The 14620-nt window shown below is 39.4% G+C and overlaps 1 protein-coding gene across 2 annotated transcripts in view; it reads right to left on the reverse strand.

Moving 5' to 3' along the window:
* The window catches only part of LOC134748590 (proteasome activator complex subunit 4B-like), a 32062-nt gene extending 17841 nt beyond the window's left edge, over positions 1 to 14221 (reverse strand). Inside the window, exons 1-12 of one of the 2 annotated variants that reach the window (XM_063683380.1) lie at positions 13782 to 14221; positions 10760 to 10900; positions 9534 to 9650; positions 8407 to 8526; positions 7319 to 7363; positions 6232 to 6442; positions 4879 to 5032; positions 4007 to 4184; positions 2599 to 3870; positions 2027 to 2179; positions 884 to 1058; positions 416 to 558 (exon numbers count right to left, since the gene is read on the reverse strand). In XM_063683380.1, coding sequence (XP_063539450.1) covers positions 416 to 558; positions 884 to 1058; positions 2027 to 2179; positions 2599 to 3870; positions 4007 to 4184; positions 4879 to 5032; positions 6232 to 6442; positions 7319 to 7363; positions 8407 to 8526; positions 9534 to 9650; positions 10760 to 10900; positions 13782 to 14011 — 2939 coding nt within the window. In that variant the 5' untranslated portion in view covers positions 14012 to 14221. The remainder of the gene's footprint in view (positions 1 to 415; positions 559 to 883; positions 1059 to 2026; positions 2180 to 2598; positions 3871 to 4006; positions 4185 to 4878; positions 5033 to 6231; positions 6443 to 7318; positions 7364 to 8406; positions 8527 to 9533; positions 9651 to 10759; positions 10901 to 13781) is intronic. The other variant, XM_063683381.1, reaches the window with a different exon arrangement.
* Positions 14222 to 14620: the final 399 nt, after the last annotated feature.

Consider the following 14620-nt stretch of genomic DNA (forward strand, 5'->3'; position numbering starts at 1 on the left):
AACTATGAAAACGGATTATATCGCGTATATTGAATTTATAATACATCCCGACGTTTCGAACCCTTTACAGCGTTCGTGGTCGGGATGTATTATAAATTCAATATACGCGATATAATCCGTTTTCATAGTTTTATTTCATGAGTTCAGAGTACAGTTTACTCGGACCAAATTTTTCTTAACACCTTACATCACATGGCGACCCTGCCAGTACGACTTTGGTGCTGCACCAGCGGAGTACTGCTAGCCAGAAAAGATCTTGTATACAGAAAAAAACTTGTACATATGGTGAAATTGGTGGAGTGCTTATATTGAACATGACAATCATTTTAAATGAATACTATAAAATGTACCCCACCCCACCCCAGCAGGGGGTAACAGGAAAAGAAGAAGAAGAGACTATAAAATGTATAGGTACCTTAATTTGGCGGCACCATGTGCATCGCCCGCCACGCCCCCCCGCCCGTCCAGCGCGCGTTCCAACGCCCCGTATGAACGCAGTCGAGCTTCAAGCCCCGAGCCTGAGCGTAGCCCCTTCATCACCACCGCTCGCTCCCAAACCTGGCAAAAATCCGAAATGTATTCTTGGGTATCCAGCGGGACTATTTTTGAAACAGAAATAAAATTTGGGGACTATGAATTAACAATTAACCGAACTACGATAATATTATCACATATTTTTCAACGGTCTTGTCAGCAAGCATTCATGCTTGGACCTGCAGCAGTGGTCGTGTAAGCGCTATCCGCAAATTCTCGCCGTCAAATGTTACTATGTGCCTTGTATAAGGACTGTTTTCGATTTTGTTTGAGTCTACTTATTGATCTACTTCCAAGCCAAAATTTAAGATTCTAAGTTGTCTAGAACGTGCATAGCAATTTTGATTACCTGTATAAGCATCTCCAATCCGCGCGTATCATCGGTCTTGTCAGCCAGCATGCGCGCTTGAACCTCCAACAGCAGCCGTGTGAGCGCTACACGTAGGTTTTCGCCCTCTAATGTGACTGTGTGCTTCACGCCGTTCGTGAATGGAATACTGGTGGCTGGCACGAGGGATTCCATGCTGAAAGAATGGAGTATTTATAAATAAATATTAGAGGACATTTTTACACAAATTGACTAAGCCCAAGGTAAACTCAAGAAGGCTAGTGTTGAGGGTACTCAGACAAGAATATATATAATATATAAATACATAGAAAACAACCATGACTCAGGATCATCACACAAATAAATGCCCTTACCGGGATTCGAACCCGGAACCATCGGCTTCATAGGGTCACTACCCACTGGGCCAGACCGGTCGAATTTATATAATCTTTCTCTTCAAAACGCAAACGACAAATAGACCACAAAGGCGCTTTTGTACATCAAGTTACATATCGACACTACTTTGTAATAATTTCATATCTCATACTGATATTCAAAGTTAAACCGCAGTAACTCCACACTCTTGGTTGACAGAAAAAAATATACGAGCTTTTCCCAAAGTAGTGACAAAGGAAATGAATTAGGCTGAGTATAAAGTCTCTTTATTAAATTACTAGCTTTTGCCCGCGACTTCGTCTGCGTGGACTTAGTAACCCCAGCTAGAGCGCCTGAGCGTAGATAGCGCCTGGAGAAAATCTTATAGCAATTATTCAATTTGAGCATATTATGCACACAAATTAGCAGACACTTCATTAATTATCTCAATTCCACCCCGCTTTTTACTTTCTTAAGGGATGATTTTCGGGATAAAAACTATCCTATGTCCTTCTCAGGGACTCAACCTATCTCTATGCCAAATTTCATCTAAATCGATTCAGCGGTTTAAGCGTGAAGAGGGACACACAGACAGACAGACAGAAAAACTTTCGCATTTATAATATTAGTATGGATGTGAGACAAACTGTAGAGGTTTCTGTGGCATGTGATGTGAACTATAAAATTCTGACACTCAGACGCAATATTTTAGGTTTAGTGACTGATCGGTTAAATTTAATTGCACGGAACGCTTCAAATGTAAGCTGCACATAATAATTAATAACTCACAGGGTCACAGGCTCTTCATTAGGCGGCGGTAGAAAGGTGCTGCAGGATAATACGGCGTTGATGACGTAGAAACAACGCAGCCTTCTCTCGCGGCACATGTCCCTTTCGTTGGACAGCCATTGACGTAGACGCGCTAGCTCTGGTTTCAGATATCTGGTGGAAGATTTGTTTATGTCACTACATTGATATGTTTTTTATAAAACCTCTTTAGAATTTTCAATGCAATGCCAGAGACTTTTTCATGTATACAGTAATGGAGTATACTTTGTTTTTATAATTCCAGATACTGAAATGACAGTTCGACCATCGAATCTAATATCCAATCATTTAGTTTTGTACCAATATTGATCTAAAACTGAATTGTTGTTACTGTCATTAGTATATATCGACGCTGAATTGACTTGAATAGATGACGCTTTAAACATCAAAAAGTATAAAACATTTCCAGCTAACATCGGGTCAAATCATCGGAGCTGAAGCTAAACGACTGACATTTTATCTCTTTCATGAAATGGATAGATCTTTTTTCTGTAATAAATGTGGTGATAGTCTATTTTTTATCTTTGACATACCTGTCAACCAGCATCTGCGCACACGCAGCTTCCTCCTTACACGGCACGTGCCACTTAAAGTCCGCCTCCTTCAACAAACACCCCCTCCCCCACTCCCTAACTGGCAACCAAGTCTGCGGCGCCGACCCATAGTCCTTAGGAGAACTCCTCCACTCCTTCAAATCCACAAAACATAACGAAGTAAACATGCGGCTTAATATCTCACACGCACGAATCAGAGAGTACTTAGCGTGAAGTTTGAGCGCTTTATCCAATACTGGAATTATCTGCGGAATGTATTTCAGTAGCACCACCCCATCGCATTCAACAACATTCATGAGCAACACCAAACTGTATGACAAGTCTCTTTGAGGGTTCTCATCGCGAATAGCCTCTTCTGTAGATAATAACTCGTTTAGCTCTTCGCATAGATCGGGTACGAACGCAGCTAGAGTAGATTCGGAGTCGATGCGAGCGAAAACTTTTAGTAACACTCCAATCATACTACCTGACACGTTTGTTTCATATGTAGATTCATTCGCGAATGCTTTAAATTTCTTCAAAGCTTCTTTGAATATTTTAGGCGAGCATTGCATCAATACAGAGGTAGCAGCTGATGAAATAGCAGTTTCCATAACCGCATCCGTTTTACTACGAACGCTGTCGGATTCCTTTGTATCCAAACGCACATGCTCCATGACACTGGATTCTATGATCGTGAACAATCTATCAAGGAACACTAGTACGAAATCCTCGAATTGGGCTGTAGATTGACAGGTTAATGATTCTTCTTCTGTTAAATCTGGCCAATGCTCATGGGCTGAACTACAGTCGATATACGGGACCATCCAACTGAAGATCAGTATAAAGTGCAAGGTAACTAATGTCTTTTTGATATCATTAGGATCAAGACCGGGCAGAACGGCTAATAACAAAGGTACAACATGTGTAGGTCCTTCAGGATAGTCGCCATGAGCGCCTTGGAGCATGGGTCGTGCGACGGCCGCCACCGCTGACATAGCCGCGGTAACCCTATGAGGTTCTGTTAGGGAAGTTAGAGATGTCCTTAGCCTCTCAAGTAAAGGAGGGACCACTATAGCCGGTCTCAGAGTAGCGAGGTTTTGCAAAGCGATGGAGATGTCTAAAGAACCGGAGCGGCTGTAGACGGCTTGGAGTGTCGGTTCTAGGGTGATGTTGACGAACTCTGTGATGTCTTCGTCGCGGAGTTTGTACGCTTCTGGCGTTTTGTTCTCCCAGCTGTTTCGGTAGCGCTTTTCGCGTTCACGACGCACCCTGGTAAATATAGACAAAAATTTACGCAAAATATCATTATGATTAGAAATGTCGAATAGTATTATTTATAATACATTCAGTACAAGACATATTAAGAAGAAATCTTGTTGAAATGTTCCTCAAAGGTAACAATTACCTGTTCAAAAACTCCCTTGCGAGCTTCCTAAGCATATCTCTAAGACGGTACGACCAGCGACCCGCATTGGCGCTGTGCAAGTAACTCTCCACCGCGCCTACGAAGCAACGCAGATGCTTCAGCGTCAGCCCATCAGGGTTGATGGTCCATACGATCCATGTCGCCATGTCTTTGGTGTCTGAAAGGAGGGCAAGTTTACGGCTTTTGCTTGAGATGTGACAACATTTAGGGATTTAGGCGAAGTGCTTGTCGATTACTGAAGAAATATATGATTAATTTTTTTTAAGCTTCTTAATATGATCTAGCCTAGTTTTCGCATCATACTGACCTACAGGCTAGGACCATGTGGACACACAAGCAGATATAAAGTGCAATAATAATAAATAAAAATAAATAAATAAATAAAAATGTTATTTATTTAGGTATCAACCCATTACATTAAGAATAATTATTATATTAATCTAATTTATACATTCTAATATACATTATAATTATACATTCTAAAATAATAAACTCTTTATGTGTTGTAATGTCCTTTGTACCAGTTATTAAACACTTTTTCTGAATTATTATTATACTTAGATCACTAGATGGCAGAGCTTACGAATAATACGGGCAAGGAAGCGTGCATGAACTCATAGGGGGTTGCATCTGCTTAGGGTCGTTGTTTAAGTTTTCGATTCAGGACGCGAGGTGGAAAACCCTCTAATGCACACGTCCGCATATAATTTTGTCCGAATAAAGTTTGTATTTATCCTGATTTCAATTAACATAGCGTCAAGCTTATCGACTAACAAGATAAATACGAACCCAACCGAGAAAACAAGACGTCAAAACATTATTTACTACACCTGTATCCTGTACCAACTTACCAAGGGAATGGTTCTTGGAATACTGCATGTCCTTATAATTGACGGGAAGGTTGAGGGCGTGGAGGAACCTGGTGAACATCTTGGGCACGTAGGGGCTCCAGTCCACTGTGCCGGGGTTCTTTTTGGCTAGCCCGGAGAATAGGGTCATTAGGTCCTGAAACATATATTTTGTTATTGTCGTATTGTATGGTAGTTTGGGCGATTTTCCGCAACTTTATTGTCGTTAAAAAACGGCTAATAATTTCTCAAGGCTCGCGGACAAGATATCGCGACGTCAGAAAAGTTACATCAAAGTCACTTGGACACAATATAGCACACAAGAATTAAGGTCGTTTTGCAATATAGGTATTATTTTGTATGTTTATAATTTTTACGTTTCTTTTTCATTTAAGAAAAAATAACTCAGAAAACTACTATAGTCGGAGGAGGTAAGAAGTAAATTTTGACAGCTATGAATTGTCTTATACACGGTAGCTAAAAAATAAGTGCATTCCCGTTGCCAGGAAGGTTTTGGGATCATACTGAGCAACTTTTACTATGGGACCAACCACGAAAAAAATTTCCCTCCCATAGAAGATGGACCAGACAAAATGTATGAAACAGCCAAATTTTTTTTCGCTATTTCGGGGTTGGTCCCATAGTAAAAGTTGCTCAGTATAATCCCAAAACCTCCCTGGTAACGGGAATGTACTTATTTTTTAGCCACCGTGTGTATATGACACTAAGGCTATCAAATAAACGGTAGGTCTTAGTTTCGTAAATATAAGGATCAATTCTTAACTTACACCGACTTAAGATTCGATGAGATGCAATGCAAGTTGCATTATGCAACTTCTAATAATTTTTTTATTCATGAACAATATTCATTGTGTATGAAATATAAAAATATACAAATATACAACTGCATAGCATTAGAGGATTGTTTATTATGTCACCTAGAAATCCCTCACTACGCTCAAGATTCAATACCAACACAGTAGGTTGACATGTTTACAACTTTGCTTGCATAACTATTAATTAGTCCGGACAATACTGAGAAAATGCATAGTTGTATAGATAGATATATCAGTCAGTGGCCTTTCAATACCACTACCGCCGGTATCTTATTGCTTATTGGATTCGAGCCACAAGTTAAGTTTTGGCAGAATTCCACTTATTAGTAAAGGAGTTCCGCTTGTAATATTAGTTGTAGTTTATTATGCAACACGGCCGAGATTGTCGAACCACAGTTCGATGCCCATGCGCCGAATCTTTAGGGTACAGTCCCACCGGCACTCGTAGCAACCCAGTCATTTGGCTCATAATGCGGGTGTTTGATTGTTAAGGTTGACCATGTTTAGAATTTTTACTTACCGAGATTCCACACGGCGAGTTGTAGCAAATATCCCATAACGCCATAAGATTATCGAACCATAGCTCGTGTCCATGCGCCGCATCTTTAGGGTAGAGCCCCACTGGGAGGAACCCAGTCATTTGACCCATCATGTGGGTATCGGTGGACCACGGGTGGATTTGAGGTAGGAACTCTTCAAGCATTTCTTTCGTGGCGCTTAGTTCAAAGTACCTGGAACGTTTGGTTTGTTATAATTATGGCACATTTTTCGAAACATAAATGGCTTATTCATTACAAAGTCATCATTTACATTTTTTAAGTTCAGGACACTTTCTAAGTAAAGGTGTTTTTAGGGTTCCGTACCCAAAGGGTAAAAACGGAACCCTATTACTAAGACTCCGCTGTCCGTCTGTCTGTCACTAGGCTGTATCTCATGAACCGTGATAGCTAGACAGTTGAAATTTTCACAGATGATGTATTTCTGTTGCCGCTATAACTACAAATACTAAAAAGTACTGAACCCTCGGTGGGCGAGTCCGACTCGCACTTGGCTGGTTTTTTTAACCCTTTTAACGACACGCCTGTCGCGCGCGGCGCGTTCTCGCGAACCTTGTCAAAATGCACGAAGGCACAGAAGAAATAAAAGTATTTACTACTGTATAGAAAAAACACTTCCTCAAAACCGAAGTTTGACAGCGACTCAGGGACGAATCACGCTGTCCGTTTCTAATGTATGGCACATCCCTTTCAGCTATTTAGGGTCAAGTCATTATCTTATCTGTGGTGTGTGCACGCAAAGGGACGCCAAGTTGTGTCAACCCTAATAATTGCTCGGAGCAAAGCCCGAAAGGAGGAGTGTCCCCCCCCACTAACGAAGGTTGAGATTGGGCTGTAGCCACGCGGTCATTTCATTTCCAAAGGGTCTTTAACGTTTAACTTGAGAATATAGATAACATTATAAAGTGAATGTCCTGCCTAATGTTTGACAGGCTACAATTTAAATAGTTGACATTCTATCTGTCACCATTATTACAAGGAGTTAGGATTGCGGATGGCAACAATTGGGTGTCAAGCACTGAAACACTTACGTTACGTATAGGTACTTACGGTCTTGCGCATTTCACCATAGACATGTATGATCCTTCCAAAGATCTGAAATAAAACCATATTATTAAATTTAATTTGCATTAATAATAAACACTCACATGCATTCTACCACCACTGGTACCAGTTACCACTGCCACCACATCGTCTTGAAGAAATGATGATAAACTCTGGCAAGCCAACTTTGCACGAAATTCAAAATTTGTGCGGAAGATCGGTCCTTCACGTTTAGGCATATTTTTCGAATTTGCCGCATTTTTCTACTGACAAAGTTGGCTTACCAGAGTATAAACTGGATACATTTTTGATGGGATAAATGCAAAGGTATTTTTTGTTATAGTAATCGGATGTCGTCAACACTAAAGACCTTTGTCGCGAGCATTACAATATTTACAATTTAACAACTGCACTGAAAATCTTCCTCGCGACAGAAGGTTTCCATCGTCGTTAAATTGCTTTGCTTAGACTGGATTCGATAACGGTATCCATTCAAACATTCATTCAGTTTTTTTCCCACTTACATATTGTCCTTCACTCCCATCCCATTCATATCGCATTCACTTTTTCTTAGCTCCCTCCAAAATTCACGTCTACCTAAAGGTGTGTCCACCTATCACGTTTCATACATGCTTCGATCTCGCACTGCACGAGCGCTGTGCATCGTTAGCGACCGATTCTTAAACAAGCGCAGTCGTCATATCTGGACGCATTCTTTAATATTTTTCTTGGCAAACGAGGTTCATTCATCTCTAACTCTCAAGTATCATAAAACTCGGCTAAAACCTTATCCGATGAGGACAGAATCCAGGCTAAGTCCGGCGACAAAGATCATGGAATACATAGATAACTTTTAATGTGGGATTGACAGATGGATTTAATACTCTTGATTTTCGACCTGAATACAAATAGAAATATAAAACACAGAAAAAAAGACTATGATTATTATGCAATGGAAGATATCAATCTGTCAGTTCCAAATTATCTAGATACACCTCTAGTGTAGACGATAATGTAAACCAATGACTGCCGATCAAATGAAAGATGCCTTGCTGCCACCAAGAATGACAAAAGCGAATCAATGTGATCATTACGTCGGCAGCTCATCTCCTGGCCGGGCCATTCCGAACATGTTTAGGGCGTCGTCCAGCCCGTTGCCTGATATGAATTTGCGTATCATATCTAGCATACCGCCTCCAGTGCCACGGTTAGGCCTAGATACAGATGAAGATATTAGGGAGCGTCCAGATCTGGTAAACGTACCGGTGTACGAAAGGCTCGGTATAGTCGGTATAGTGTATAATCTGTATAATCACCGCTAGTTGCGCGCGAACAATTTTCGAATAGTGCATCAGCTGCGCATTCGTCAGATCTAGATGCACTTTTTTACTTAGTTTATTACTTAGTATTTTATTATATTACTGTACCTAACTGGAAGGAGTTTTACCTAAAAATCTCTAAGTTATGACATTCGGTATGGAAATATTTGAGTCCCGGAAAAAAGGAAATGATACATTTCATCCTGAAATGTATGGACCCTAATTGAGGTCAAAGCTTGCACGATACGAACGAAGCCGTAGGCGAGGGTTAGTATGTAAGATAAAATAGAAGCCGTAACCTATACACTTTAAATAATCATTGCATCTTGCTTAGGTAATAATAGTCATGAATAAATTGATTTCTCAATTACGTAAGACCATTAGTCATAAATAGTCGGTAGGTATTTGTGTCATGACATGATATAGCTAATTTGATATAATTGCTTAACTGATGAAACAATTTCGTTCATTCCGTTATTATTATTAAAATGTTACCAGTTTTGGGTGAGAAATAGCAGCAGTAGTATAAATCCCGGTTCACATTTGTCTGTCGCGTCGTGTTGTTGTGTCATGACGCATATCGGTTTCATACATTTAATATGGTTGCGTTCACATTTGTCTGATGCACGCTGCGTCGGATGAACATTTACTATCAGCCTCACAAGTAAAAAGGTTACTGTTAAGCTCGGTTCACATTTGTCTGTCGTATCGCATCAGAACGGCAATCGGTTTCATACATTTAATATGATTGCGTGCACATTTGTCTGACGCAGCGTGCATCACGACACGTCAGACAAATGTAAACGCGATTATATTAAAATGAAACCGATATGCGTAACGACACAACACAACACGACACGTGACAAATGTGAACCGGGCTTTAGAATTATAAGGCTACTTACGTGAGATAATGATAGAGGCCAATGCTAGTGGTGTTCTTGGCGAAAATCTTCTTCCCAACATCGTAGAGGGGGCGCCATGGGAGGGTAAGTTCCTCGGGAGATACCAAGTGCTTTTTCCTAAAATTAGACAGATTTAAGTTAATAAACTGTGTGCTCTGTGTAACATGTTGTAGATTAAGGGGAATATTAAAATTGATTTAAAGTTGGCGGTAGGGTTTTAAAAAAACAGATGCAGTACCGTCTATACCATAAGGGCACACGGGGGCCGTGCCCAGGGCCCCCATCCTCAGGGGGGCCCAATCCTCAGGGGGCCCCGAAGGACAGACAGAAACAGTGATCAACTGGGTCGAAAATAAAACTTACTTTTGTCTTAAAATTTAGAGGTAGACCAAGATAACTGCAAGGATTTTGACAGCACAGCAGACTGTTATTTATACGTCATAATTTCATAGAAGTTTGACGTTTAACACTTGCAAAGTGAGCTATCAAAATCGCTGCAGACTTATCTTGGTCTAACTCTAAGTAGTCTGTCAAAATGATGTTGATTTTATTTAACGAAATAGAAACAAAATAAAGTCATTCTTTGCCTTTCGTTCTTTGACTTTTCGTCAGTCTAAACTTTTTATGTCGGGTACTAATTAATAATTTATCAGAACGCATCCAAATTTACTACGTACACCATTTAGCGATCACCTATGCAAACCACCTCGATTCCAAAGCCTCGTACCAATGAGTTTTGGATGTATGAAATGTCATTTGATATTTACCAGTCGCTTTTCGGTGAAGGAAAACATCGTCAGGAAACCGGACTAATCCTAACAAGGCCTAGTTCCTCCTCTGGGTTGGAAGGTCAGTTGGCAGTCGCTTTCGTAAAAACTTGTGCCTACGTCAATTCTTTGGATTACTTGTCAAGCGGACCCCAGGCTCCCATGAGCCGTTGCAAAATGCCGGGATAACTCGAGAAATGATGATCCTTTCTTCTTCGTGTTAGGAGCTATATAAGACTCCAAAGCCTATGTATCACTGCGACCATCTCTGATGTATTGTGATCGCCACCTACTACAACTCTCGATCCAAACCTGCAACTTCAAACAGCTGCAGGATCTTTTTGATCTCGAGAGACTTTAACTCTTCCGGGCGCAATATGTGTCCGCCCAGGATTAAGTCACGAGTACGCATTAGGCAAGGGCACTCTGTGAGGATGTGCAAGGAATGATGATTCTTACTTTGTAAGCATGATGAACAGGGTGGCAAATTTGTGTATTTTGCAGGGCTCCAAGTCAGGTATGAGCACCAACTCATATGCCAATTTTATGAGAGCAATGTGGTCTTCTTTTCCGAACTTGAGGCCATATATCCTAAGGTATCTGAAAGTAGAAAACAATACGGTTTCATGTCATTGTTTACTATTAAAAGCGTTGATAGCCTAGTGGTAAGTGCGTGTGACTGTGACTTTCAATCCGAAGGTCGCGGATGCAAACCCTGACTCATACCAATGACTTTTTCCGAACTTATGTTTAATATATCATTTGACATTTACCAGTCGCTTTTGGGTAAAGAAAAACATCTTGAGGTAACCAGACTAGTCCCAATAAGACCAGATGGCAGTTGCTTTCGTAAAAACTAGTGGCTCGCTAATTCTTGGGATTTGTTGTGAAGCTGACCCCAGGCTCCCATGAGCCCTGGCAAAAAGGTAGGGCAATGCTAGGAAGATCATGATATTTTTTTACTATCAATATGACCCAACCTCATTACAATAACAAACTATAAATTGTTTGAAATATGCAACTGGATTTGTAGCTTAAAAATAGTTTAAACATAAACCTAGAAATAGACAAAGATTAATCTAGCTAGGTCTGGTATATTGTTCTGTTCAATCTGCACTGCATATGTTTTGAAAATTGCAAGTTTCCACTGAAACAAGTGTATTTGTAACAAAGATGCTTGTGAAACAAAAGGATGTGTTGCCAAACCGCACACATGCAAGTCTTTGTTCATTAAAATCATATTTATAGATTCCAGATTTGCACACAAAATGAACAAACTCATACATTGTGGGATATACATATGTGATCAAAGAACTGTATAAGAAAAACAGATGTGTGGGTGTTGGGTGTTGCAATAAAGGGCCATAAATGTGTTGTGTTTTGTTTTTAATCAATGTTAATTATTGTTAGCAAATTTATGATGGCTCAAAAATACATATTTTAAAAAATTAAAAAAATCAAATTATAGATTAGGGTTTAAAATAAGAAAATAACTGTCATTCTAATGTAACTATGTAGATAATAGCTTCTGCCTGTGGCTTTTTCTGCAAAGATTTTTATACCTTACTCCCACACAAATTTAATTATTTATTTATTTAAACTTTATTGCACAATTAAAACGCGTACAAATGGCGGACTTAATGCCTCAAGGCATTCTCTACCAGTCAATGAAATCAACTCAATTTACATCCCATATGATGACAGACACCAGACTGCCAGTCTGGCCTAGTGGGTAGTCCTGTGAAACCAATGGTCCTGGGTTTGAATCCCGGTAAGGTATTTATTTGTGAGATGTACACAGATATTTGTACCTAAGTCATGGGTGTTTTCTATGTAAATAAGTATGTATTTATCTATATAAGTATGTGTCAGCACCCATATTACAAGCTTTGCTTAGTTTGGGGTTAAGTTGATCTGTGTAAGATGACCCCTAATATTTATTTATTTCTTAACCTGTGAGGGAATGATATTTTAGATAGCTATTTACATATGCTAAAGACTGAGAAAGGTGAAAAGATATGGAGGAGGCCTATACCCGACAGGGGTCCCTAATAAAGTAAAATGAAAATTACTATGTAAAACTATTTAAGGAAAAATAAAGGCATAAATAAATATATTTACATACGGATCCAGGAGCAGCATCCAAACTTAATAATATAATTTGATATTCATTTTAATTACTCTCATTGCATCTTGTACACACTTTTACACGCATGCAATACCATGACAATTCAAGATCACATTTTCGAAGTCTGATTGCCTCACCAGGTCACAAGTTGTGTCATAATAATAATAAGAGTTATAAGATCCTCTCAGATAATACATATTATACATAATAGGGAATTATATGCAAAACTCTGCATAGAGGGCGTCACTTGCACAATCACAGGGCCTGCCGTGAAACACGAAAATTGAAAGTTCGATTTCTGCCTCTCTATCACTTGCATAGTCAATCAATAGAGAGTCAGATAACGAAATTTCATTTCGCGTTTCACGGTAGGCCACCTAAACAAACCGCCTTGATGCATCAATGTCATAGTGGAAACTTGTCAAAAAACTGTTTAAGGCATAGTATGTATAAGTTACTCTATGGTTTAGGATGTGCACTAGTGCTGCACTCTGGCGGCAGAACATTGCAGTGATATTCCCTATTGCAGCATTATTGTTTCATTGAGTCTATGATGTAAACAGGTGTATTGTTGAGGAAGCTTGGGCACCCGCCAGAACATTTCAGACATAGACTGCCAAAGGTTGAATGAAATAATGAATAACTACAAATTAATTTTAGTACTAGGAAGAATGGTTATCAATGATAGTTTGTTGAAATTAAAAAAACTTGTAATCAGGAATTGGTAACCGTTTTTTTTTTATTCCTAATTTTATTAGGAGTTTCTTATTGTTTAGTAATAATTGAAGTGATAACATAAAAATTATAATATTTATAATGATAGTATTAAAATACAGCTGTAAAAGCTATAGATATTTTTAACTTTTTTTACAGGAAATCTACACTTTTTTGGTTAGGACTGAACAGGAAAATGATAATAAATATTAATTATCAAATCGAGAACATGAATAAAAAACCGGCCAAGTGCGCTCGGGCACAAAGGGTACCGTACCATTACGAAAAAAACGGCAAAAATACTGGAGCCCCGCTGAAATATTTATTTTATTCAGTTTTTAGTATTTGATGTTATAGCGGCAACAGAAATAGATCATCTGTGAAAATTTCAACTGTCTAGCTATCACGGTTCATGAGATACAGCCTGGTGACAGACAGACGGACAGCGGAGGACAGTCCCATTTTTACCCTTTAGGTACGGAACCCTAATAACTAAACATTTTAAGAAAGTTTTCCCTGCAATTTTGCTTTAACACTATAAAAATACAAAACAAATATTTATTAAAGTTGGTACCTAATAGTAAATTGAGATGATTTTATTGTTTTTGATTGATCAAATTAATAAAATAGTAAGCTTACTTCATTAGCCTGGAAGACCAAACCCCGCAGGCCGGTTTCATCTCACGCAGCATCACAGCCTTCGCCAGATTAGTTTTCACCTGCTGCAGAAACCGCGTAGACTCCTCATCCAGCTCTTCCGCATAAGGCAATACATGGTTCGTCAGAACCTCCTTCTGCGGCTTGAACCCCAGAGCCGCTATACGCTCTGGGGTCGTCACCAGCAGCTCATACTCTTCGTCTTGAATCATTTTGATTTATAATCACTTTAAAGTTAGCGTGTCATCAGCGTATGTCCTTCTACTCCGACCGACACGAGCTATCACGCACACGTTTATGCACTACGTTTCCGCGCAATTACCACCGTAGTTCCGTCATTAAAAATTCAACAACAATGAATTTACACAAGTCATTGAAGAGAGATATTTATGAGCAAAGTGAGAAAACCAGTCCAATACGACGTTCCTTTTCACTAAAATTTGACAATCATATTGATGACGTTTTTATTAAGTACGTTTCGTTTCACGCAAGTAAAAACAATCGTTCAGAAATTGGGTCTGCAAATGTGTTGCTTATATTCATGAATCTAGTATAACTGGATCGGTCATGAGGAGTGGGGGAAAATGACCGAACGGGATAGTCTTATGTATCTTTCAGTAGGAGTAGCAGAGAAAGCGCTGTTATTGTTTGTCCTTGTCATAGTTTCACTTTTCCACCGCTGCCACAACCGAGGTTGTGGCAAACAAATAAGTACGTGACATGTCATGTTTGTTCGTTGCTTGTTTAATTATCGTTGTTTTGTATGAAATTGTGCTTTCTCTTATGAAATATAGTGATGGTTAGCGTTTTAAATGCTTGAA

The sequence above is a fragment of the Cydia strobilella genome, chromosome 16 (genome assembly GCF_947568885.1).
Source record: "Cydia strobilella chromosome 16, ilCydStro3.1, whole genome shotgun sequence".
NCBI classification, from domain to species: Eukaryota; Metazoa; Arthropoda; class Insecta; order Lepidoptera; family Tortricidae; genus Cydia; species Cydia strobilella.